This window comes from Sander vitreus, chromosome 20 (assembly GCF_031162955.1).
Source record: "Sander vitreus isolate 19-12246 chromosome 20, sanVit1, whole genome shotgun sequence".
NCBI classification, from domain to species: Eukaryota; Metazoa; Chordata; class Actinopteri; order Perciformes; family Percidae; genus Sander; species Sander vitreus.
The window spans coordinates 4,460,592-4,485,463 of NC_135874.1; the positions used below are offsets into that span (position 1 = coordinate 4,460,592).

The 24,872-nt window shown below is 41.9% G+C and overlaps 1 protein-coding gene across 3 annotated transcripts in view; it reads left to right on the forward strand.

The window, feature by feature from the left end:
• Positions 1 to 24,872, forward strand: part of atrn (attractin) — a 160,141-nt gene that overhangs the window by 69,448 nt on the left and 65,821 nt on the right. Inside the window, exons 22-26 of one of the 3 annotated variants that reach the window (XM_078277616.1) lie at positions 1,351 to 1,445; positions 3,300 to 3,378; positions 3,672 to 3,829; positions 13,671 to 13,732; positions 13,862 to 13,914. In XM_078277616.1, the coding sequence (XP_078133742.1) occupies positions 1,351 to 1,445; positions 3,300 to 3,378; positions 3,672 to 3,829; positions 13,671 to 13,732; positions 13,862 to 13,868 (401 nt within the window). In that variant the 3' untranslated portion in view covers positions 13,869 to 13,914. Of the gene's footprint in view, positions 1 to 1,350; positions 1,446 to 3,299; positions 3,379 to 3,671; positions 3,830 to 13,670; positions 13,733 to 13,861; positions 13,915 to 24,872 lie in introns of those variants that run through there. The other 2 variants (XM_078277614.1, XM_078277615.1) reach the window with 2 other exon arrangements.

The window sequence follows — 24,872 nt, forward strand, 5'->3', positions numbered from 1 at the left end:
GCTCTCAAATCAAAGTAGGTCTCAAGTAGTTTGATGTTTAAAGAAATAACAGCCAGAGGAGAAACCGCTTAAAACATGTCGCAGACCTAATGCTGTTTTGTCTGAAGATGACAGAGGTTTTTCGGAGACTGAGTGACTTTTAGGCTACTCCGATGCCGATTGGCCTCAGACCTGATGCCTTTTCATCCGAGACCTGATGCCTTTTCGTTTGAGTCTGACACCTGAGTCTGAGATCTGATCATGTCCTAAAATGAGTACCAGGGCTGCACAGTATATTGCTTTGTTATCGTCATCCCGATATCAACTGGCGCAATAAACACACTGCAAAAGGCTGCGACGTATCGCCAAAGACACTCAGAGATGTTTTGTGTTAGTTGAAAGAAAACTGCACTTTAAAATGTAACTGTCACTTTTTTTAGTGGTGCTTTTTATATTCAACTCAAATGTTCAATAAAAGAATGTTGGAAATGATTTCCTTTCATTAGATTTAAATTCAACGAGCAGTTAGTTGTATTATAGCAGAATACTGAAAGCAGCAGAACTGAGCACACTTTGGTGTTTATTTATCGCACGTAATATCGGTACTGCGATATTCAACAACGTTATCGTATATATCGCACATTTTTCTCATATCGTGCAGCCCTAATGAGTAGGCGAGTGAGTGCAGACAGACACTTGCTTTGGTATTCACAGAATGTGTCTAACGTAATTCTGTGTAAATCTATAGTTTTGCAGTATAGTAAATGGAACATTAACCTTTGACAGCATCACAAACACTGGATGAGTGGTTCAGCAGCATGCTCAGTAGACCCACGTTGTCTCCTGTATGAAAGGAGTATTACCAACCCAAAGATTAAAATGGTTTAATTTTGGCAGCAGTTGTTATTTCCCCACATTTATTTGAACCGGAATGAGAAGGATCAACAAGGTTTTGGAATATAGTGGCCAGTAAGTTTGAAAGGAAATTAGAGAATGGAAACTGGATGTTACAGTTTCCAGATCATTTCTGTTTGCTGTTGTATATTGTCATGGTCTAGTGACAGTGATCTCCAGCTGTTGTTTAATGGAGGCTTGCACAATGCCACATAACCCAGCCTCTGTCATCACCTTAAACACAGACAACACACACTGAAGGCTCCAGGTTCATCCAAGAACGTCAATTTTTTCAGTCACATTTTGAAAACGAAAAAAGAAAGGGGCTCTGGGTAATTTCCTGCCCCGAGCACTGTGTGAAAACATGCTCTCGTGTGACTTTCAAGTTAAATCGAGCCGTTCTTCTTTTTTTCTTCTTTTGTAATCCCCACCACGCTCTCCCACACCCACACCGCCCGGCTCAATCACTTCAAACAGACACGCTTCTCATCGACTACCAGTTCACCTTCAGCCTGTCGCAGGAGGACGACCGCTACTACACCGCCATCAACTTCGTGGCCACACCTGAGGAGGTATGTGTCTGACAGGGAACGCCCCGCCGTCACAGCAGCTGTCACTTTTTCTTAGGATTAAAGATTGTAAAGTCAGCACCAGGTGATAATGATGGAGATTAGTTTGCTTTTCTTTTCCCTCTCACCTCGTTTATTGTCAAAAAAAATAAGTTTCATCCATAGACAATTCTCCAGTTGTAACTTTAAAAAGGTATAGTAAGTGATGTTAATCCAATACACTGTCAAATTCAGCAAATATCTCCTCACGGTCACCTAGCTCTCTATTTTCTGTGTGCGCTGGAAAGAAATCCGACGTTAATACACAGCCCTGGCTGTGTAAATGGAAAACCAACAGAAGGAGTGCACGAGCCACAAAACACTATTTCAGCTAATCGGCAACATGCGGCGACAGTTGATGGTGGGGGGGGAGGCTGCATGTGACTGTGCTGGCCGGCCAGTAGTTATCTGTCAGTCAATCTGGGGGGCGGAGCTTCTGAACGGATCATTTAATCCTTTTTAGTTTATCTGCGAAATTAAAAAGTAAAAATCATCACATCTGGACATACATGGTTTTCATTGGACAGACACAAGTATTGACAAACACACAGACATTCCTATTTGACGCACACAATTGTCATTAGCAACACATCGAAGAAAAACGAGTAGTGGCATTCAAAATGCTTGAGTATATTGTTTTAAACTCTTCAAAAGTAATGAGGGGGATTTTTAATTTCAGAAGAAAAAACGAACCGCAATGATCCGTAATTCTCCATGACAACCCAGTTAACAGAATACAAACAGTTACAACAAACTATTTAGCCGTATTATATCTTAATGGTATCTTTATTAAGTTAGGAAAGTCCGCTTTGAGACTGAGATCTCATTTTCAAGGGAGTCCTGAGTACTTAAAAAGATCTAACTACATAATTAAAATAGAGCACAATAGAGCACAGGCAATAAAAGCATGTTATATTATAAAGTAAACATTAGCATAAGTTATAAATAATAAGACACACAATTGCAATTGCACACAATAAAGCAGGAAAAACCACACCCATGACTAGGCCTGCACAATTAATCGTTATAAAATCGCGATCTCGATTCACCCCAGTTCACAATTTAATTTTTAAATGTCTCTGATTTTTTATTTTGATAGGTTGATGTTTTTAATTCTGTAAAGACATGTTGAAGGAGTTCAGATAGAGGCTGTATCAGGACCATATTTAGTTCAATGTGTTATATGTCACTATTTTTGGCAGCCTACTGTACTTAAATGGCCAGTATAGATTTTCACAACATTAATCATTCATCTCTACTGAAGCTGTTAAAATGATTATTAACAAACGCTGCCTTTAAATCAGTAAGCAAACTAATTAGCTCTCAATTTACACCTACTTGACGTTATCAAAGCTGATATCACTGTACAACGGCACTTACACTTTTTTAATGCTCATCGTTTCCATCATTAACTCGTTCAAACATTTGTTTTGCTAATGCAGCTTCCATTAGCTGTGCAAATATGCTCTAGTCTGCACCACAGTAACTGTTTGTACAGCTGCAAACTTGTGTGTGTGTGTGTCATTTGCCCATATAAATCATCAATAGAAATGTGCAATGACTAATTAAAAGGGCTGTGGTGTAACTTTTCTCTGCGTGACACAGTGAAGGCGTTATGTGTGTAACTTACATTTTATTATGTGTGTGTGTGTGCGCGCGCGCAGAGGAGCTTTTTGACCTGGTACACATTTCGTTCATGCTTCTTTTTTTTCATTCATCTTTCTCCTCTGCACATTTACATGATAAAGCATAATGACACCAATGTTGATGCTAATGACGATGATGACTGCATGCTTTCTGTGTCCTCTTTCTCCCCAGCCAAACCGGGATCTAGACATGTTCATAAATGCCTCAAAGAACTTCAACCTGAACATAACCTGGGCCACTAGCTTCACCGGTAGGTCTCCACAAATACCCAGGTAGAGCTGAAACAATAAGATGATGACAGAAAATTGATTATCAAATAATCATTCAAAAATGCCAAACCTACCTTTTGATCTAGCTTCTCAAATGGGACGATTGGCTGCTTCTTTTTTTTAAATGTCATATCACAGTCATTTGAAGGTCTTCAGGTTGAAGCAATGTCCCCTTTGGCTCTTTTTCACATTTTATAGACAAACAAATAGTTTAGCCAAAAAATGATCAACAGATTAATTGTTGTGGTTTTCTGTTCCTCTCTCTGTCATTCAGCAGGCACCCAGACCGGGGAGGAGGTCCCTATCGTCTCTCGGAGCAACATCAAGGAGTTCAAGGACAGCTTCTCCAACGAGAACTTTGATTTCCGCAACAGCCCAAACATAACCTTCTTTGTCTACGTCAGCAACTTCACGTGGCCCATTAAGATTCAAGTAGGCTTTGCTTTGCTTCAGCCAAAACACAACTGGTACAACTGGTTCACTTGGATATGGCGCAAGACATAGTTTGTGTTACAGCATAACCATTTGACCTTATAGTCAAGCTGCACTTGATGTCAATTTGTGGCAGTTTAACTTTGCTAAAAACATATTGCACACGCTCTGCCTAAAAGGACGTTTTTTTTCCTCGCTACTGCTGCACTAAATGCATGCCGGCACTTTAACTTCGTTAAAAACATATTGCGTGCATGTTACCAGCCTCAGACCTAGGGGAATCTGGGCAGGTACAAAGCCACAGGCTGGATAGCACTGTGGGTTGGAAAGAAGTGGAGATACAGAAATTATGTCTTTCTCAAGCGCTGGATGTTTATTTCTGAACCAAATATCTCTCTTTTTTTGTTGTTGTTTTAGTTTCTTTTCAAAAAGTAATTAAATAACAATACCAACAGATAGGCCTAGCACACACTAGGACACTGGGCAATTAACAACACATACAATTATAAAACACACTATAATTATATAAATATCTCAATAATACTATGAGATCCTAAACCGTAACTTTAGCCATTGCATGGACTATATAATATAGAAATGTTCTATAATTACACTGAATACAATAAACAAACCAATATGTAAAGCAATGGTATAGATCAGATAAAATACAAAACCCATTAATAACTATTATTAATAATTGTGAAATAGATACCAATCTTACTGTATAATATATCAAATATACATGACACTATAGATCATATTACATCTTGAAACAATTGCTATAGCACATTCAAGTATGTAGACATGGGCAACATGGCTATCTTGCTATCTGTTAGATTATTCCTTTTAAAGTGAACACATACAACAGATCAGAGGCTACATTGGATTACTTCTATGAAATACATTACAATACAAACAAGCTTTTCATAGCTCAAATACCAAGAATACTATATTAAGATTTAAACTGTTCAGGTGACGGTGTGATAATCAATCACCAACACAACGCATCGGTCTGCCGTTTGCGTGTGTGTCTACAGGCACGCGCACATCAACTGACGGCGGCGTAGCCTCCATAGAACATTGACCAGCTCTGGCTAACAAAATGTATACTGAACAGAGCACCGGCAATACAGACAAAATGTTACAAAGTACAGAGAGACTAGATTATTTTTTGGGGCTTTTTCCCTTTTTATTTGAAAGTGGATAGATATGAAAGTGGGCGAGAGATGGGGGGTGACACGCAGCAAAGGGCAGCAGGTCGGATCTGAATCCTGCGCCGCTGCAGGACTCAGCCAACATGGGTACAGAGAGACTTAATAGACATTACATATTACACTGAAACATACTGATGTTTAATCGACACAACACTGTTTACAGTCCGTACAGAAAGACGAGAGAACGGAACCTTCACTGACGGTGACAGGCTAACTTCAACTAGCTTCTGCTAGCTCGCTAGCTAAAGCTGCTCGCAAATACATATAAACACCTCCTAATAACCTTTCTACAAGAAGAAGAACATGAAAACATCCATCATATAGACAACCGTACTGGTGATATACTCTTTTGATACATATTAACAGAGATTGGAAAGGTTTAAAAAATACACCTGTGGGTTGAAAAGAAGTGGAGATACAGAAATGTTGTCTTTCTCAAGCGCTGGATGTTTATTTCTGAGCTACCGTCTCCACGGCAACCCACTACGGTGAAGCATTACAACAGCGCCATCTACCTACATCGAACTGTTATCTTAGCCTGGAATGAATATGAATGAAATGTGACAGAAAGGGAAATTCAAAATGACTCGCCATTAGATGAAGAAAAAGTGAGAAATGTGAGAGAAACGATCTTCCGGTGCAGCTTTAAAGCCAAGTCATGTTGCCTCTTTAAGTAATGCACAAGCATTTCAAGAGCAGCATGACTTAATGAGAGCGTAAAATGTGATAAAAGCATGATTTACTCAAGTACAACATAAGTACAAACTTAAACAGGCAAAGCTGTCATGAATATTCACCGACTGCAGCAGCGCTACTTATGCTAAAAATGTATTCATGCACTTTGAATAGAAGCATCTATTAAATTGCGCGTCAGGTCTCCTAATGGTCTTTTACATGCAGAGGCTTGTGTGTATGTGTACAAATGAATAAACACCTATGCATACAGTCATAGCCCCACATATTTTGGATCAAAGTGCAGCAAAACTGCGGTCAGTTTTCACCGTGACTGGTCAGCTTGTCTGATTTACAAGCTACTTTTCTACTCTATGAAACCAAAAACGTTGGCTGGTAAAATGGCAGAATGTAAATGTTGGCAGTCACCAGTAAAATGTGGTCACTGGTGGGGGGGAGTTCCTGTAGTTGGTGCACAGAAGCTTTTCCCCAGTGTTGATGTGGCTCCCTGGCTGTAGTTGTGAATAGAGCTCTGTATCTGCTTGCTTGGTAGCTGGCGGTGTGTTTATGCAGCCGAGCTACAGTCGCAGCTGCACTCGGTGAACCGCTGCCATGTGGCTGGCTGAAGGAGAGAAAACTGTCCCTCAATAGTTTGTACTGTACGTCGTGCCAACGTAATGTTGATGTTTAATGCCTGTATTTGCTGAATTTGCAACAAGCTAAAAGTCAATTCATTTCAGTATACTCATAGTGTGAATAAATGGACCCACTAATATGCAAAAACTGTTAATATGCCAGCTGTTCTGTGTTGTCATCCACTTACTCGGTTTACATCATCACGGAAAATACTTGTTTCTGATTGGCTAGCAGATGTCCATAACAATCATGGGAAATTGACTGCACCTATATATCTTTCTACCTTACCGGACAAAGTGTCTGCCTCCTGAGCTGCCCATCATACAGCTGTACACCTCGGGAGTTGCCAGTTTATTAAGTACACATAGCTAAACTCAAATTCCCCACCCCATTATATCACTATGGGTAGTCTAGATCAGGGGACTTCAACATTTTTAAGCCAAGGGCCCATTAACTGAAAGAGAGATGGAGTCTCGTGTTGCGTGTTAAACTCGTCCTACAATATCTTGTAATACTAAGCTATTAAAGTAGCCTACTAATTGTTGGAATGATTTTATAAATCATGTTTTAATGTTAAACCATTCATGTGGTTCAGTGAATCCTTAAGATATAGTGTATCTGTGGATGGCTACCTTAGTCTACCATCAGTGGGGATTTATATTTGCTAATAATGTGTTGGACCCCCGTTTGAAGATCCCTGGTCTGGATATTAGAAACACCTCTCAGTATAACGTAATATTCAACAACACCACAAACTACAGACTCCAAATTAACCATAAAGTTGAATCAACACCTCTCGAAACCGTTTCAACAAAAATCTTCATTAAAGCAGGATTTATTGTAAGAAATTGGCATTGGTTTTAACTGTCCTGGGACAGAACATTTGGCAGTTAAAGATCAATGTAATGTGTAAACCAATAGGCTTTAGTTATGCAAATAAGGTTATTTTTTTTTTTTTTTTTTTAATCAATTTGTAATTTGGACTTTTAGTTAACCACACTAGTGCAGCATGAGGTCATCATTTTAAATAGTTTCTCTTTTTGCCAGTGGTTTGTTGCCATGGTATAAGCATGTAGTGTCCAGATATAGACCATAGTGGACTCATCTTTGGACTCTTAAATTGGGACCAAGATGGCTCTCTTGTACAACAGATCTCAATTCAATTTTATTTATAGTATCGAATCATAACAAGAGTTATCTTGAGACACTTTACAGATAGAGTAGGTCTAGACCACACTCTTTAATTTAGAAAGCCCCAACAATTCCAGTAATTCCCCCAGGAGCAATCATTATGTATAGCAGTGGCTAGTGCGACAGTGGCGAGGAAAAACTCCCTTTTAGGGAGAAACCTGGGCCAGACCCAGACTCTTGGTAGGCGGTGTCTGACGGTGCCGGTTAGGGATGTGATGAACAGTGGCATTTAATAGTCACAATAAAGATAATGGAACAGTGACTACAAATGGTAGTCGTAGTAGTTCATGTCATAACAGGGCACTGCATCGCAGTACCTTATGGAAAAACACTTTGTAAGTAACTCCGACATTGTGAATTAGATTTGTTTATATTTGATCACACAACTGAAATGGATTAGTGCTTCAAAGGTGGAGTAAAATATAAAATACCTTGAATAATATAAAATACCCCATAGCTTTGTGTCGACATTCTTATTCATGTATAGTGGTTAAGTAAAACTGTTCAAGTACTTTGTTTCAAAGCAGTTTTTCACAGTTTTGATCACATGTGTACATAGTGTGTTTATGGGTGTTTTTGCAGCATAATAAATGATTGAATAAGCCCAGCATTGGTATTAGGTTTGATGCAGTGAATTAATGCCCTGCCAGCATTGGCTGGTGCTGGTTTGGGAGCGCAGGGTGCTCTGGGCCTGGGTTGTGTGCGCTCCATGCTGCCTGCCCGCCTGTGTACCTCCCCGATCACTTTGGAAGTGATTTGACTGGTTGCCCCGTGCAAACTCCTTCCCCCTGCCCTCCTCCTGCCTCTATCTTCCGTGTCCTGCCTTGTGAGGGCTTTTAGTTCTCTCAACTTCAGATCTCCAGCTGCTGCCAGCCAGCCTCAGGAGATCTCCAGTGCAGCTCTCCCCCCACCCCCCCCCTCTCAACCTCCTCTGGTCCACCTCACCTTCTGTCTTGCTGGTTGGGATCATTTAGAAGATCAGCCCTGTCCTTGAAACCAAAGCACGCAGGTCTGCTAGCGTGTCATTTTTCTTCCTTGCACTCATGGAGCTTTACCTTCGTCAGCGAGGTAACATTTTCCACTCGTTTCTCTCGGTTTTTTTTCTGCCTCTGCTCCTCGTCTCAAAATCTTTTTTTTTTCCACCAGTTCTTCTTAATAACAGCATTTTTATTTTGTTGCCTTTTTCTCACTCTGTTTGCCTTCAGTGGTCTACTGCAGTTTGGCATTGGATGTGTGTGTGTGTGTGTGTGTGTGTGTGTGTGTGTGTGTGTGTGTGTAATCGTAGGCGGTTGGTACTCCAGCAGCGTTGGCAGGCAAAATCAGAGTGTTGGAAACCGGTTCATAAACAGCAGCCGAGAAAGTGCAAGGGCATAGTGGAATGTTAAGTTGAAACACATGCTGCATTCAGAGTGGGCTGTGTGCAAGCTGAGCCCTCTCTCTCTCCCAGCTTTAGTGTGCAGCTGTACAGAGCGCTCACTCTCTTTCTCCTGCTCGCTCTCCCACACAATACGTCAAGGTTGCTTCCGTTTGCTTTCATGTGGGTCTGAAGTAGCATTAGAACAGCGTGCACACCTTTTGCAAGAGAGTTTGTTTTTGTCCATCTGCATTGACCCCACTTGTTGCACTCACCAGTCAATCTGTTGCCTATAATCAGCAGCACACATTATTCTACCCCAAAAACTGAACAGTTTGCCTCCAGTTCTTGGTATATATAACAATGTTGCACCTAATGTGTATCAGATACAATATACAAAACTTCTGAAAAGCACAGATGTTGGATTGAAACCCTTTGATATAATCATTTTTGACCCACCAAAATTGAGACTCTTTACAATAGTCAAAGTTAATCTGTGGTGACTTCATGACCGTCGAGCAGCTCAGATCATCAAAGTGAAATCAGTTGCACTGAGATTAGTCTGCGAGGACTTCTCCCACTCCTCTTTTTTTTTATTCTACTAAAGAAGAATGGATCTGAATTTAATTATGTTTGTAATGAAAGGCAAATCCCACACTAATTACATTAAAGAGCTGTGATCTCCTGTTCCGTGCCGTAGTGAACATGTCATGATATAGTAGAGATTAGAACAGCCTCCAATTGAATACCCCGCCGTGGCGTTGCTGTAGCTATCAGCTGGCTGCGCCGCGCTGCGTGGACCAGTGTGGTTTTATCTGGGCCGTGCACGGCTTCCTGATAGAAGTGTTTTGATACTGATCACAGAGAGGTTAGGAAACACAAATCACAAATCAGCCAGCTACTTATTATTGAAATGGTAGATAACATTTAATCCCGACAAATTCAAATATCAAAAGATTATTTGCATATTCATACATTTTGAAAATGTACTAATTCCACACTGTAAAAAAAATACTCTGTTACAAGTAAAAGTCCTGCATTGAAAATGTTACTTGAGTAAAAGTATGTTCACGTATCATCATGAAAATGTATTAAAAGTAAAAGTCCTTAATGCAGAAAAATCTTCACATTTTAGAAACTGGAAACGACCCAAACAGTTTAAATCATCTAATCATTCCAGCTGGACTTGTAGGCCTGTATATTGTTGGGTAGTTCAATTTATAATAAAACATATTTCATAAATTACATGTGTTTTGTGTGCAACAATCTTAATTTGTGAAGTAATCAGTAAAAGACTCAAGTAAAGTACAAGTACCTCAAATTTGTACTTAAGTACAGTACTTGAGTAAATGTACTTAGTTACATTCCGTCACTGATTAAGTGCATCTCCTCCTCATGTACTGCACCAGACTGGCCAGTTCTTCCGGTTGTTTTTGCCATCCTGTACCCGTCCTGCAGGTGTGATATTCGGATGTACCGATCCAATGCAGGTGTGATAGTCGGTTGTACCGATCCTATGCAGGTGTGTACCGATCCTATGCAGGTGTGTACCGATCCTATGCAGGTGTGATATTTGGATGTACTGATCCAATGCAGGTGTATACCGATCCTATGCAGGTGTGATATTCGGATGTACTGATCCTATGCAGGTGTTGTTACACGTGGTCTGCCACTGCAATGACAATCAGCTGTGCTTCCTGTCTCCCTGTAGCGCTGTCTTAGACATCTCACAGTAGAGACATTGGAATGTATTGCCCTGGCCACATCTGCTGTCCTCATGCGTCTTTGTAGCATGCCTAAGGCACGTCTGCAGATTAGCAGGGACACTGGGCGTCTTTCTTTTAGTGTTTTTCAGTAGAAAGGTCCCTTTACTTTCATAATTTTATATAACCGTGATCTTAATTGCCTACCGCCTCTAAGCTGTTACTGTTGACTGTTCCACAGGTGCATGTTCATTAATTGTTTGTGGTTGATTGAGCAAGCATGGCAACCATTGTTTAAACCCTTTACAAAAAAGATCTGTAAAGTAATTTGGATTTTTACAGAAATTATCTTTTAAAATACAGTGTCCTGAAAAAGGGGATTTTTTTTATTCGTTGTTGCTGAGTTTATATTCATAAATAGAAAATGCAATCAGCTGTGTTTCACAGTTAGGCAATATGTTAGACAAAACTCTTTGACGCATGTTGAACCAAATTTAAACTCGCTAAGAATCATTAATATAGGACAGCATCATTTTGTCAACAAAAAAATATTAAGATACTTTTTGTAAATCAACCAGCTACTCATTATTTTGTATTTTGAGTCTAAAGCCATGCTAGCGGCTCAGTGAGGCTGTACTTGGCGTGGCGCTAGAGGAAAAGTCAGGGGATCACTAAATGCTGTCGGATACATCATGTGGGAACCATGAATGTCAGTACAAAATCCAACCAATAGTTGTTGGAAGTGATGGTCTGACGGACATGTACCGTATTACTATACAGCCGCAGCACTAGCATGGCTAAAGATGTACAGAATAGTAGAAATAAATAAAAGTATTTGGGAAAAAAAAAAAAAAACACATTTAGAATTTTCCCAAGAAGGAATGTTCTGTAATATAGTACGCTCTGGCACTGACACAGGCATAAAAGTATCTCACGCACACATATTCTAGCTCCACCATATTCAAAATTCAGTTTCCCTCTATCCTTTTTTTTCATTTTTTCTGGAACCTGTTGAGCAGCCCTCCCGCGCACTGATAAGAACACTTTCCTTCAAAACTCCAATATGGCTGTCAGAAGCCATTAAAGGCAGAATATTTTGCGTTCTTAATGCCCGGCGGCAGGCTAACAGGCCCTGCAGCAAGATCATTTTTTCCAGCCCCTAAAGAGTCACCCTCTGCTGGGCACATAACGAGAGCACCACCCAGGTCGCCCCTCGCCGCCGCCGCCGGCCTGCTGCTTGGTGACAAAGCACCGCACACAGCTGACACTTGAGATTAGCCGCTACAATAACTGTTATCGCACATCTCAGCGAGACGGCCTGCTTGTGCTTTCGTAACTGGGGTTATGTAGTGATGACATGACACTGAAGCACCTGTCATTGCTGTTTTTTTGTGTGTTGAGGAAGGTAGCGTTGTCCTTGAAGGGGACTATTTTGTTACTGTATGTATCCCCAATCACAGAGAGAAGTAGGTGGTTTTGTAAGTACACCAGCTGACAAGGCTTCTGTGATTATTCTAAGCTTTGCTCTTAAACGAATCCCTGCCACTCAGTTTCACACAATCTCCAGTATTTTTTTATTTTATTTTTTTTTTAAAGCTTTCTTCTTTAAAAATAACTACAACTGATACAAAACAATAACTTAATGAGAGTAACCTTTCAAGATCTCAAAACATCGGCATCCCAAAAAGAGAGCATCGTCTCTATAAAGAGAAGGCTCGCAGCCATTGATGGCATATTTGTTCCCCGATTGAAATCAAACTCACTGATCTCGGCAGCATTGGAGCCACGCTCCGTCCACTGTGATGCCCAGGGAATTAAACGCCAATGAGATCTACACTGATGACGTTTTCTCTGGGCGTATTTTGCACCTCGAACTTCTCTTCAGTGTTCAACAGTCTGGAGGAAAGTGCACCAAGGAGCTCAACAGTAATCAACAGTAACACATTAGCGAGCCAGATGGTGCTGACTACACAAGTATATGAGACCCCGGGCCGTTCACAAAACACTCACGCCCCCCGTCATCTCACCAATGCCTTTGGCCCTGTGTTGCTCTCGAGTAAAGTCACTGTAGATATTCTGACCCATCAAGTCTTTCTATGCATGTATTGTCATTCCTGAGCACATATTAGGTATTCATAGACTAATCTGACATGCGTGCAGCTTGGTTTCTCGGCTTTTGTCTTTTTTTCTCCCCCACCCTCCTGCTCCTTTTTTCTACTGGAATTATATGCAAATCCCTGCTATGCCGAGGAATAATAATAAGCAGGAGCCGTGATAAGTTCTGGTCCAAGGTGTCACCTCGGAGGAAAGATGTGTGAGGGGAATTCTGCTGCGGGCCAGAGACGCTGTACCCTGATGTTACCAGAAAGAGGCAGTGTTGTGTTGCTGCAGGAATATGTTCATTGCTAGGCTTTATTTTTTTTTGGGGGGGGGGGGGAGAAAAGGTTTGTAGGCGTAAGTGTAGCGGTGGGGAGGTGGTATGGCACTGCCTGGATATCGTTGGTACAATTGCTCCTTGTGATGATTACATAGTGAATATTTCTGCCCACGTGTGCAGGAAAGAGGTTTTTCTTTTTTGCACAGGCTGTGGACAGCTGAGAGGCCTGAGGCTGCTGCTGTGTTGTTGCTTTGACAGGCGTGAAGTCTGGATCACTGATAAGCAGACACACTGGGAGCCTCCCAGTAGTTGTGAATAAGGAGTTGTGAGTGAGATAAGGAAGAAAAAAAACAACCCTTTGAAATCCCTTATCTTTAGACCGTCGTTTAACTTGTGAACCACTAGAAATATGCACATTACAAAACATGCAATTATATGTAAAGGCACAGGCTGACAACATAGTGTCATAAATATACATATATTATCCATAATACATATGCACTGTCTGCCTTTGTGAGCAGAGGCTGCATTTTCTCGCTGGTTTGTGTGCCTTTTTGTCAGATCTGCAAGGTCGACTCCAGTCTAAAGCTTGCATGTTTATGAGTGTATAATGCTGACTTCCTGTTTTAAAATCTCCCTCATTAAAGCAGATTTTCTGACCCGGTCTGTTGTCCTTTTTCTTTCCCTTCTGTAGATCGCCTTCTCGCAGCACAGTAACTTCATGGATCTGGTGCAGTTCTTTGTCACGTTCTTCAGGTGAGCAGCTCTCCTCTTCCTCCAACTGTCAACTCACCAAAGCACAGATGTGTTGGTGTTAAAGTGGCGACAGTCTCTGTGTGTCTGTGTGTGTGTGTGTGTGTGTGTGTGTGTGTGTGTGTGTTGCAGAGTGTGAACCACGCTGATGGATCACCAAGGCTGTGCCTGTGCACCAGCCATTACTATGAAGAAGCACTGCAGCTCACTGGTTTATAGGAGCTGCTTAGCTGTCGGCACTTACAGGCAAATGCACACACGTGCGACTCCTGTTGGCTTATTTTATACACCCACATAATGCACAGACATGTAATGGCATGGCAGCAAGTAAACCTAGAAAAACAGGAAATCCAACTGCTCTGAAATGTGAATGTGTGTTCCAGTATCCCTTGGAAATCTGTTCCCATTAAATTCAGCAGGTCATCATTTATGTCCAACACCAACCTTTCTCTTGCCGAAGCAGAAAGTAGTGTGTCCTTTATGTAGCATGTAGGATGAACATGTAGCACATCCGATTTAAATTTGCGTCCTGTCTCGGGCAAACAGTGAATATTATTTTTCTAACCATGACCTGTCTTCTATTTTTTTTTTTTTTTTACTGAAAGCAGTTTTTTTGTGCCACTAGGGAGCATAGAAACTCCACAACACGCTGAAAGACTCACAGCCCTGACATACAGTATAAAACAAAACAATATAAAAATGCCCATTGTATATATTTTTCTATATCGTTTCTATTGCGATGTCGAAAACCCAATATTGATGCCATTAAGACAATGCTTCCCATTCTGATCCTTCACATTATGTTCATTTTCCAAGAAAGTTCCTAATAAAATAAGAAAATACTCTTAGTAAGTACCTTTTATTCACACAGTAGTATACAAAAATAGGCTTTATGATTTTATATAGACTATTTATTTATTTATTGAACATGCTATATCATGATATAGAGATATGAAATAGGCCTATATCAGATGAGAAGATTTTAGCCATAACACCCAGCCCTAATATAAGGTTGTCTTGGCTAATGTATTGCCTGCTAGGGTTGCAGACGTAGAGCAATATTATCACAATGAGCTGACAGAGCCTACTTTGTAACTGCACCCAATAGTGATGTCACGCTGTACTGACACAGTCTGGAGTGCACTCTCACAACACTGAAGGAAGATGAGGGGCCCTATTTTAACGATCTTCGCGCACGGCGTGAAGCGCCTGGCGCAGGTGCGTTTAGGGCGTGTCCAAATCGACGGCGGAAAAAAGGGTCCGTGCGCCAGACGCATGGTTCTAAAGGGTTGTACTTAATATCTTCATTAATCATAGGTGTGTTTTGGGCGTAACCTGCAATAAACCAATCAGAGATCATCTCCCATTCCCTTTAAAAGCCAGGCGCGTTTGGACCTTGGAGCATTGCTGTTATGATGGAGGATTTGCACCATAATATTTTTATTTGTAATCTTTTGCATGTGTGTGTGCTGCTGCGCGTCCCCGTGTGTGTAACAAGCATAGTGTGTGCGCGCTGTGCACGAGCCTAGGCACATTTTACTAATTTGCTGTTAATTTGCGCTATTGACTTTAGACCAGGTTTTTCTTGGTCAAAGGCGCGATCACTTCCCGCTGTCTCAAGATAGCAATACGCCAAGAATGCACCTGAACACACCTCCCTGTAAGACCAGCCCATGGGCGCAAAATGGGTGCATTTGCTATTTAAACGACGTGGGTGCTGGATGGGAAACTGACAAATGCGTCGGTCTTAAACTAGCAAAGACACTTGCGTCGGGCTTTGCGCTGCGCGGGGTGCAAGATAGGGCCCGAGAAGTTAAAGCACTGCAAAACCAAGATATTTTTTTCAGCTGCTTTGAAATTGCTCATTTCAACTTTACCATGTATGACCGTATCACATATACAGTACATTCTGTATCTGCTTATTCAACAGTGTTTGAATACCCATATGATGAGAAGGAAATGGACATATATAGTTACTTTGCAGCCATTACCCCCGTGGTTCACGCCGACATACAGTTGCTGCCTGGTATTTTTTGTAACCTTCGGATCTTGAAAGACCGACGAGAATTTAAAAGACATTTCTCAAGGATTCTCAGCAGAGCAACAAGCTGGTTTTTAAAGATGGAACCGCTGGTTTCGCTGGAAGGGCTGAACACGCATGCATGTGTGATGAATCCCTGAACCTCAGGAACTGCTGTAATATGTTATTGATTTTCTTTATTTATTTATTTTTTTTAAAGAGAGCGGAACCAAAAATTGGGTACACAACTGTGCTCCATGCATGCTTGACTGCATGTGTGTATTTCCCTCCTGTGTATCCCGTGAGAGTGTTTGCGTGCGCCTCGGACCCAGAGGAGAAATGCAGATCACTTTCTTGCTTGTGTCGTCTCCACAGCGCCCTGAAAAAAAATCGCAGGGCTGTTCCAAGTCATACTGCTTTTATTGATCCAGCCGCCATGTACAAGCGGAGGAGATTTGATGGGGCTGATTTGAAAGATTCTCTTTTATAGTTAATTTCTTTTTCTTTTTTTTACGGCCTACCCTTTGCAAATACAGTCATGCTCAAAAACAGTATGTTTCAGCATCGACTGAATAAATCACCGTCCACCAAACTGAGGCTTATTTTGGATGTTATTCAGCTGTAAATGCTGTAGGACTACATGTGCGGTTATATTCCTCGCTCCCTCTGCATACAAATGCAGCCCCTGCAGTGACTCGCTCATGATGCTCATATGTTTTGTACATATGCGTCAGCATTTCAATGTTTGCATGTCAGCATTCGTAGCAAGCATACAACCTCTCTCTCTCTCTCTCTCCCTCTCCTCTCCCTGTGTTGCTCATTCCATCTTTCTTCTTACCTTCTCTCTTTCTTGTTTTCATCTCTGTCTCACCATCACCCTCTTCTGTTCTGTTCCTCTCCTCCGCCGCCTCTCCTTGTCTGTCTCTCCTTCCCTCGTCATATATACATTCCCCTTCCTCCTTCCTTCTCCCCTACACTCATCTCTCTTGCCTCACCCCTGCTTTTCTGTCATCCTCCCTATCTCCCTCTGTCCCTCCCCCTCATACTTTCCTCTTTCCATTCTCCTGTCATCTCTTGCTCTCAATCTCTCCCTTCTGTTCTGTTTTTTTGTTTCCTCCTCTGTCTCCCTGTGCCCCCTCTCTTCTTTGCCTTGCTTCCCTCCCTCTGTCAATCTGCCTTGTTCCATCGCCCTCCCTCCCTCCCTCCTTTCCCACTCTGTCTTCTTTCCTCCCAGCTTCCAACCACTCCCTCTTAATCCCACAGCTCAGTCTTTTTTTCTTTTTTTTTTGTTGGTGTGTGTGTGTGTGTGTGTGTGTGTGTGTGTGTGTGCTGCTTGCCACTGTTTTAGCACAGATGAGTAGAGACCCAAAGTTAGCGAGCTCGTTGCCTTGTCCCCGTTTGCTTCTGTTTCTTTGGGCGCTGCATTGTTTGTGTTGCGGGGGAGGAGAGCGCTGCTAATTAACGTGGAAGTTGTTTGCTCTTTCTCACTTCGACTTTCTCTGAGTCTTAATCTCACTCTCGGTGCTTTCTCTCTCTGTGCCATCACGTTCCCCGCGGGGACAGATGAAGGTGGTGTCATCCCGTTATCTGCAGCACCAGCAGAGAGAGACACCCCCCCACACACACACACACCAGCAGCATTCCCCCAGCCGCAAACAGCTGCATTAAACATCAGCGTCACGTCCAGCTGTCCAGCAGCTTCTCACCTCAGGCTCGTTACGTTGAATCAGGGCTTTTAAAGCCACCTCATTTCAGAGTTCCAGCATTTATGGGAAACTTTTCATGAGTGTTCTACAAACTGAATGTTGTCTCTAGTTGTGCAAATTGAATGTTTGCCTCCAGGCCTGGAAAATCCCTTGAGAATGTCAAAATTTCGAAAATATTTTTGGAACTGCAATGAAACTGTGTTCTTGAGCTTTTCTTTTTTTACTCAAACTGTCATGATTTTTAATTGAAAACTTGGCTGCTGCTGCGAAAACAAGCACCCTTTGAAGTAATAGTGACCTGAATGACAGATGTCTTGGCCACATTAGTCCAAACTGCTGGATGGAGGAATCTAAAAGAGCTATCATAAAATGCGTCTTTTTTTCTCTTTTTTTTGTTGGTGTGTGTGTGTGTGTGTGTGCTGCTTGCCACTGTTTTAGCACAGATGAGTAGAGACCCAAAGTTAGCGAGCTCGTTGCCTTGTCCCCGTTTGCTTCTGTTTCTTTGGGCGCTGCATTGTTTGTGTTGCTGGGGGAGGAGAGCGCTGCTAATTAACGTGGAAGTTGTTTGCTCTTTCTCACTCCGACTTTCTCTGAGTCTTAATCTCACTCTCGGTGCTTTCTCTCTCTGTGCCATCACGTTCCCCGCGGGGACAGATGAAGGTGGTGTCATCCCGTTATCTGCAGCACCAGCAGAGAGAGACACCCCCCACACACACACACACCAGTAGCATTCCCCCAGCCGCAAACAGCTGCATTAAACATCAGCGTCACGTCCAGCTGTCCAGCAGCTTCTCACCTCAGGCTCGTTACGTTGAATCAGGGCTTTTAAAGCCACCTCATTTCAGAGTTCCAGCATTTATGGGAAACTTTTCATGAGTGTTCTACAAACTGAATGTTGTCTCTAGTTGTGCAAATTGAATGTTTGCCTCCAGGCCTGGAAAATCCCTTGAGAATGTCAAAATTTCGAAAATATTTTTGGAACTGCAATGAAACTGTGTTCTTGAGCTTTTCTTTTTTTACTCAAACTGTCATGATTTTAATTGAAAACTTGGCTGCTGCTGCGAAAACAAGCACCCTTTGAAGTAATAGTGACCTGAATGACAGATGTCTTGGCCACATTAGTCCAAACTGCTGGATGGAGGAATCTAAAAGAGCTATCATAAAATGCATCTTTTTTTTTTTTTTTTTTTAACGTGGAAATATTGATGTTGCGGATATTTTTGAAGTTGGACTTTTTACATCCTCTGGCCTACGTTTCTCCTCACCCAAATAGTTCCTAGCTCCTTTGAAAGGGGAAAAAGTAAAATTGTGAATAGTTTATCTTGAAGCCAGTGTTCAGCAGCTGTCTTGCAAAGGCAGATAGGAAAGTATATAATTTAACAAAATAAAAAAATTGACTTTAATGTCCTATTCAGCCAAGTGTTCATATTTCAGTGTAGCAGTGAGTTCTGCAGAGTTGACCCGTTCACAGCAGTGTGAGCAAAACAAGAGAGACATGTTTTGATGTAACTTTAATCCTGAAAAAAGAACCAGGTCAGGTTTGATGAAATTGCCAGGTTTTTGGAACCAAACTCCTCTAACCTGCAGCGGGATCTCAGTTCTTTGTTGTGTTATTTCTTTATTTTTGATGGATACATCAAAGTTACAGAAGGAAAAAAAAGAATTTCTGAACTAATCCCCCTCGGACACTGACCAATCTCGCTGGCACGATGTGGCGTTTAAAGAAACTTGACTTAACCTTCTAATAGTCAACGCAGCACTGAGGCCTGATGCCCCAGAAAAGTCTGCCTCCCCTGAGACTGTACGTCCCTGGCATATCTGTGCTGCTGACAGCTAATATTAAAACACTCTGCTTTCTGATGGCCACTCGCATCCAACCAGAGTGCTGGCATATATTTTTAGTACATGACTGCTCCCAGTGGGAAGGGCCCCCTTGATGCTGGCGTTGTTCTGCACCTGAAAGTGTCACCAGTCAAAGCTACTTGAGTCTGTTTTTTTTTTCCTTTCAGACTCTTAAATAATAGCTTCTGATTCAAGTCTATTTTATAACAATAATGACATACCACACACGTACATCGAAAGAGTCAAATCCACAGTCAGTCATTTTAGTCGCCTGAAATTAAATATGAGGCTTCAGCTCCCACACTGTAATCATAGTCCTAATATTATAAAAAAAAACACATTTTATCGGGACTACTTACTGCAGTGAGCTTAGCCTTTTCATACACTTTAGCATTGATTAGGCATAATAATATGGTAAAGTTTTATTTTTTTTTATTTTCCTAACTCACAAAACTTACTTCCACTGCATGGTACCACTCGACTCGCTCTTTTTTGGTTTTCCATTAGCAAAGGTTGTGGATAGTACAGTACCTGGTACTTTTTCTGGTACCACCTCAGTCAAGGTTCCAAGCGAGCTGAGCCGATACTAGAAGATGGAGTTAAAACACTGCAGACCGCTGATTGGCCAGAGAGAACCGTCGCTAGCGTAACACTGGACGTCCTGCACAAACCTGTCATTTTTTTAAATAGCCAAGCTACCGTCAATAGCGACGCAATTTTATTTTATTCACTAATCCCAGATTTATTTATTTTTTTTTAAATGGCAGCCTGCAAAATTATGCTGTACGAAGTGCAGATGTTCCTCTGTTTGGTTGCAGATGAAAGGGAAAGTATTCAGCGGGTGTGGCGCTGAAGATTATGTCACAGCAGTTTCGAGTGGCGTCGCTATTGCGATATGAGAATCCCGTTTACACTGAAGGGGTACCAGCAGTGGAAATGAAAAAAAGTACAGGAAAAGTATACTGGTACTAAAAAAGTGAATGGAGCAGAGTCGTATAATACAGTACAGACATAGCTTTAGCTACAGCAGAGTACATTTTTAGTACAAAACAGTTTTCATAACCGGTGGATCGGAGTTCTTGCAACTGGAAAACTCTTTCAAGATCAATGCATTAAGTATATGTGATGACGGGCAAAATCTATGTGTTATGTAGACCAATCATGTTCACCGCCAAATATATTGTGATGGTGTTTGTTGCAGACTCTGAGAATGATGACCTGTGGTGGACCTAAGACCCAAACCCAAGTTGGCACCTCACCAAATGTACGCCGTAGGGCACGTTCACACCAGAAAAAGATATGGCAAGTCCCCGCAGGGTTGTGCAGCATTGGCAGTGTCACTTAAATGGCCCATTTGTGTGACGTCCTGTTGTTATTTAACCCTCCAATGTAGCACAAGTAGACTTTAGATTTCACAATTATTGTTTTCCCTCAGATTGCTTTTAGATCTTGACATTTCCAACCGCACTTACTGACAGCTTCATTTCACGGAGAAGGAGAGAGTGAGAAAAAAGAGACCGAGCCTGTGCTTTGTTGTTGCAGGAAACAGTCAGCTGTTACAAACTCCTGGGCAGTTCAGTGCTTGTGTTTCGTTTATGAACCCTCATAGTGTTTTAAAACTTCCTTGGGGCAGGGATCGAGGCAGTGATGTTTCCTGTTTCCTGTACGGGTCTCTCACACCGCCTCTGAACGGACTGACAAGCCAGATAGCTTGTTACACGATTGGCCAATGCAGCCAGACGTCGAGTTGCATTTCTCCAAAAGTGGAATCCGTCTCAACCTTTTCGCTTCAACTTTTCCGCCTCCCCCATGCGGCCCCAAACTCCGCGGCCTAAATGCACTACCCCTGCGTTTTCGCCGCACCGTCTGACGAACGAAGCAGTCGGTGTGAAAATCTTTCCAATCAGCTAAAGTGTGAGAATGCCCTAAGTGTAAAGCATTGGGCACCATTAAAAGGAAAAGTCAGTAGTCATATATTTTCCTTGTAGTAAACAAATCCCATGAAAAGACCAAAACCAGCCATTAATTCATCCTACTAAGTATCCAAAGCTGGATATCTTATTCCTTTGTGCCATAGAGCTCCATTTTGTATGACCGTAAAAAGCCATTAGTGAGCCACAGTTGCACTGGTGTTCCTTCATTTCAATAAACCGTAATGACCATAGACACGTGTGAATCAGCACCAGGCAACACCCTTGAAAAATGTCATCCTCTTTGAGATGAATCATTAAAATTGAAAAAAAACCCTTTACTGATCTTAATTCACCCCCCTTTGCAGCGTGTTATCACGGTTGCGTACTTAAAATGATTAGTGGTTTGTATTGCTTTGCTGCCTGTTTGAACAGAGGGGAGACGCAATTTGGTTGGGGCAGAGGCATTAAAGGAAGGAAGGGGGGGTACCAGCAGGCGGCCCACCCTGGGCCAAGTCTGGGTAGGTGGGTGTGTGGGCGGCTGGGATTCGATTAAATGAGAGAATCACCCTGCTGCCATCAAGGAGAAGAAAAACAATTCTGTCCTCTGAGCGAGAGGCTCGTATGTACAGCAGAGTTTTCTGAGGCTTCGGTCTTCACCGTTGTCCCCTTCTGCAGTCAACCGGTGAATAACTTCTTCACTGCTTTGTTTTGTTTTAGCTTATGTTCAGTTGTGATCCGCGGTGAAACGTACATCAGTACATCTACTCAAGTACTGTACGGTACTTCTTATTTCTGCTCTGCTACATTTCAGAGAGAACTATTGTACGTTTTACTCCACTATAGTAATCTGTCATCTTTAGTTACTTTACAAATTAAGATTATACATGCAGTTTATAAAATACGTTTAATTATACTGTAAATTAAACTACCAACACTATTTCGGCCTTCAAGCACAGCTGAAATGATTAACCGATTAAACACTTAGTTGATCGACAGAACTGCTTTGATCGTTTCGGCATTGAGTACTTTAACCTTTTAATACTTTAAGTACATTTTCCTGATGATACTTAGATACTTTTACTTAAGTGACATTTTCAATGCAGGACTTTTACTTGTAACAGAGTATTTTTATAGTGTGGTCTTGGAGCATCAGCATGCAGCAGTGTTCTTCCACTCGCCGACCTTGTTCTCAACCATTTACCCCGTTAAAGCCGAGAGGTGATTAGTGTCGTCAATCGCAGGGCTCTCGAGTCAGCATGCCAGCTATGTACGTTCCTCTCCTCCGCTCTCCACCTCCCGCTGTCAGCTCACCCTCCCATAATCCCCAGAAAAGCCTTTAAAGCTATAGTGCACGACTATTTTTAAAATAATGAACGTCCGTTACGTTCATTCATTGCCAAATGAGTTGCTACAAAGCTATTTAAGCCTATCGGCTCCACAAAACTCTCTCTGTATTTCTCAATATGGCCGTGTTTACTAAATGGTGTAGTCCAACGACTTTCGCTCGCAGAAGCTCGAGCGATGCGTTTGACGTCACCGCTGAGAAAGGGACAACAGCGGACAAGAGGACTGCTGCAACAAGGTGAAGGCATTTCTGAAATCCCGAAGAAGCGCCCACAAAATGTTTCAGTCAGTGAATGTACTGCGAAGAAAAGACCTACACCGTTCAGCAGAAGGACTAAAATCCAAAAAAGAGAAGTGGACCATGGGACCGACCGCATTTCTTTGCATTTCTTTGCATAACAATTACAAGATAATTACCTCTTCTGAAGAGTCCATGTTTTGTTTTTTTATCCTCGGTGTCCTTGATTTGACTTGATAAACGCTGTGTGGAGGAGGGGCGGGGGTGGTGCTTGCGTCATGTGGATACGCAGACAGTGTTTTTCTCATTTCTTAGAATTCCTCAAGGGAGGCGACAGAAAACACGCACTATAGCTTTAACCCCTATTTTTCCTGATACAGTTTCTAAAATGATACTTTTACAACAGTACTGTTGCCTTAACTGGGCCTGAGTTGATAGTTTTTTTGAAAATAAAAGGGTTAAAGTGAAGTGAAAGCAGCTTGGCTCAGGCAGGTACTAGTCCACCGGGAAACTGGTGTTTAATCGAGAGGAGGACAGCACTCCAATTAAATTATTCATTCATGGTTAGATGTTTTGGGCCGCCGCCCTTCCTCTGCAACAGTTGCAAACTTTTGCATCTGGCAGTGTTGATTGGAGGGCTCTTGATTTAGCTTTTTGCTTTTGAGGATTCTTCTGCACCCATTTACACATACAATTGTTAAGCATGTGGATTTACTATCATTTGGAAAGAAATAGAAGCTTGACCATCCACTCTCAAATATGGGGCAACAGACACACACACACACACACACACACACACACACACACACACACACACACACAGTGTTGGTCCAGTCTCCGAGGGCAACGGAGTAGCCACTCATGCATATTTTGGCAGCTTAAAGTGGCCTGCAACAGAACATAAATAATTCTGTTGTGCCCATCATCTAACTATTCAGCCTCTTAAACACATCTGCAGGTTTAGACTCTTTATTCAAACATAGGAGGCAGCTGGCCACTCAGTGGTGCTGTGTCCCCCCCCCGAGCTGTATGATTACCTTTCATTCAGGCACACACACACACACACCATACACAAACACACCGACTGGGTCTTCTTTTTCTCTATTGCATCTTTTTGCTTCGGACTGTATTCTGCATGGGTGCGCGTGTTGGGGTTGGCTCAATACTATCAATTCCAAATGTCAGTTTAAATTGCGATCAGTTAACTTAACGACAGATCATTCCCAATTATTTCCCCCGTTTGTTCTCACTGGCTTCATTATCGAGTGGAGAGAGTCTTCAAATTCAGAAAAGGATCCATCACTGTGATTTGTTGAAAATGAGAGTGACACTGACCCCTACCGCGATATGCGCCCCCTAAAGCGCGTGCTTTGTGTTTGTACACAAACGTCGTCCTGCATCAGCGTCACCAATAGTGCTGACAGGGCGGCCGACGGGTGACTGACAGCAGGACACAGGGCAAAGTGCGGAGGACTCTGCTGCACCAAAACATAAACCGTAGCTGTAATTTCATCTAAATGTCAAGTGAATGTTTTTCGAACTTTCAAACAGTCTTCTAAAATTATATTTCAAAGAAAAAAAAAAGAGTTCATTTTGGGGGGGGAGACTACGCACGGCAGGAAGCATGATCGGGCCACGTACACTAAATGAGTCCAAACCTTATTTGTTATTGTAATTCATATATATATAAACCTCTTTGGGGGAGGGTGCCAAAAATTCCTCTGTGTGTAGGATTTGAAACACGTCTGAATTTAGTAGTCCCAGTGGTAGCATATGCGCGCTATAAAGCAACGGATTGATCACTTTTTACTGGGAGTTCCGTATGCCGACAGAATGACTTGAAAGATGTTATCACATCATAAGATACTACTGCACTTTTAACTGTTAGTCATTTATAAATAGTTTCTGCATCTCCAGTGTGATATTTTGCGACTTTTCGCTTTATTGTTTTTCAAAAATTCTGGGATTTTTGACTCCTGCTTTGACAAAACATGACACCTCAGGCTCTAGGAAATAGTTTCAGCCAACGTTTCACCTTATATTCTTTGAAAGTTTATGCATTAAACCCGGCATGGAGGTT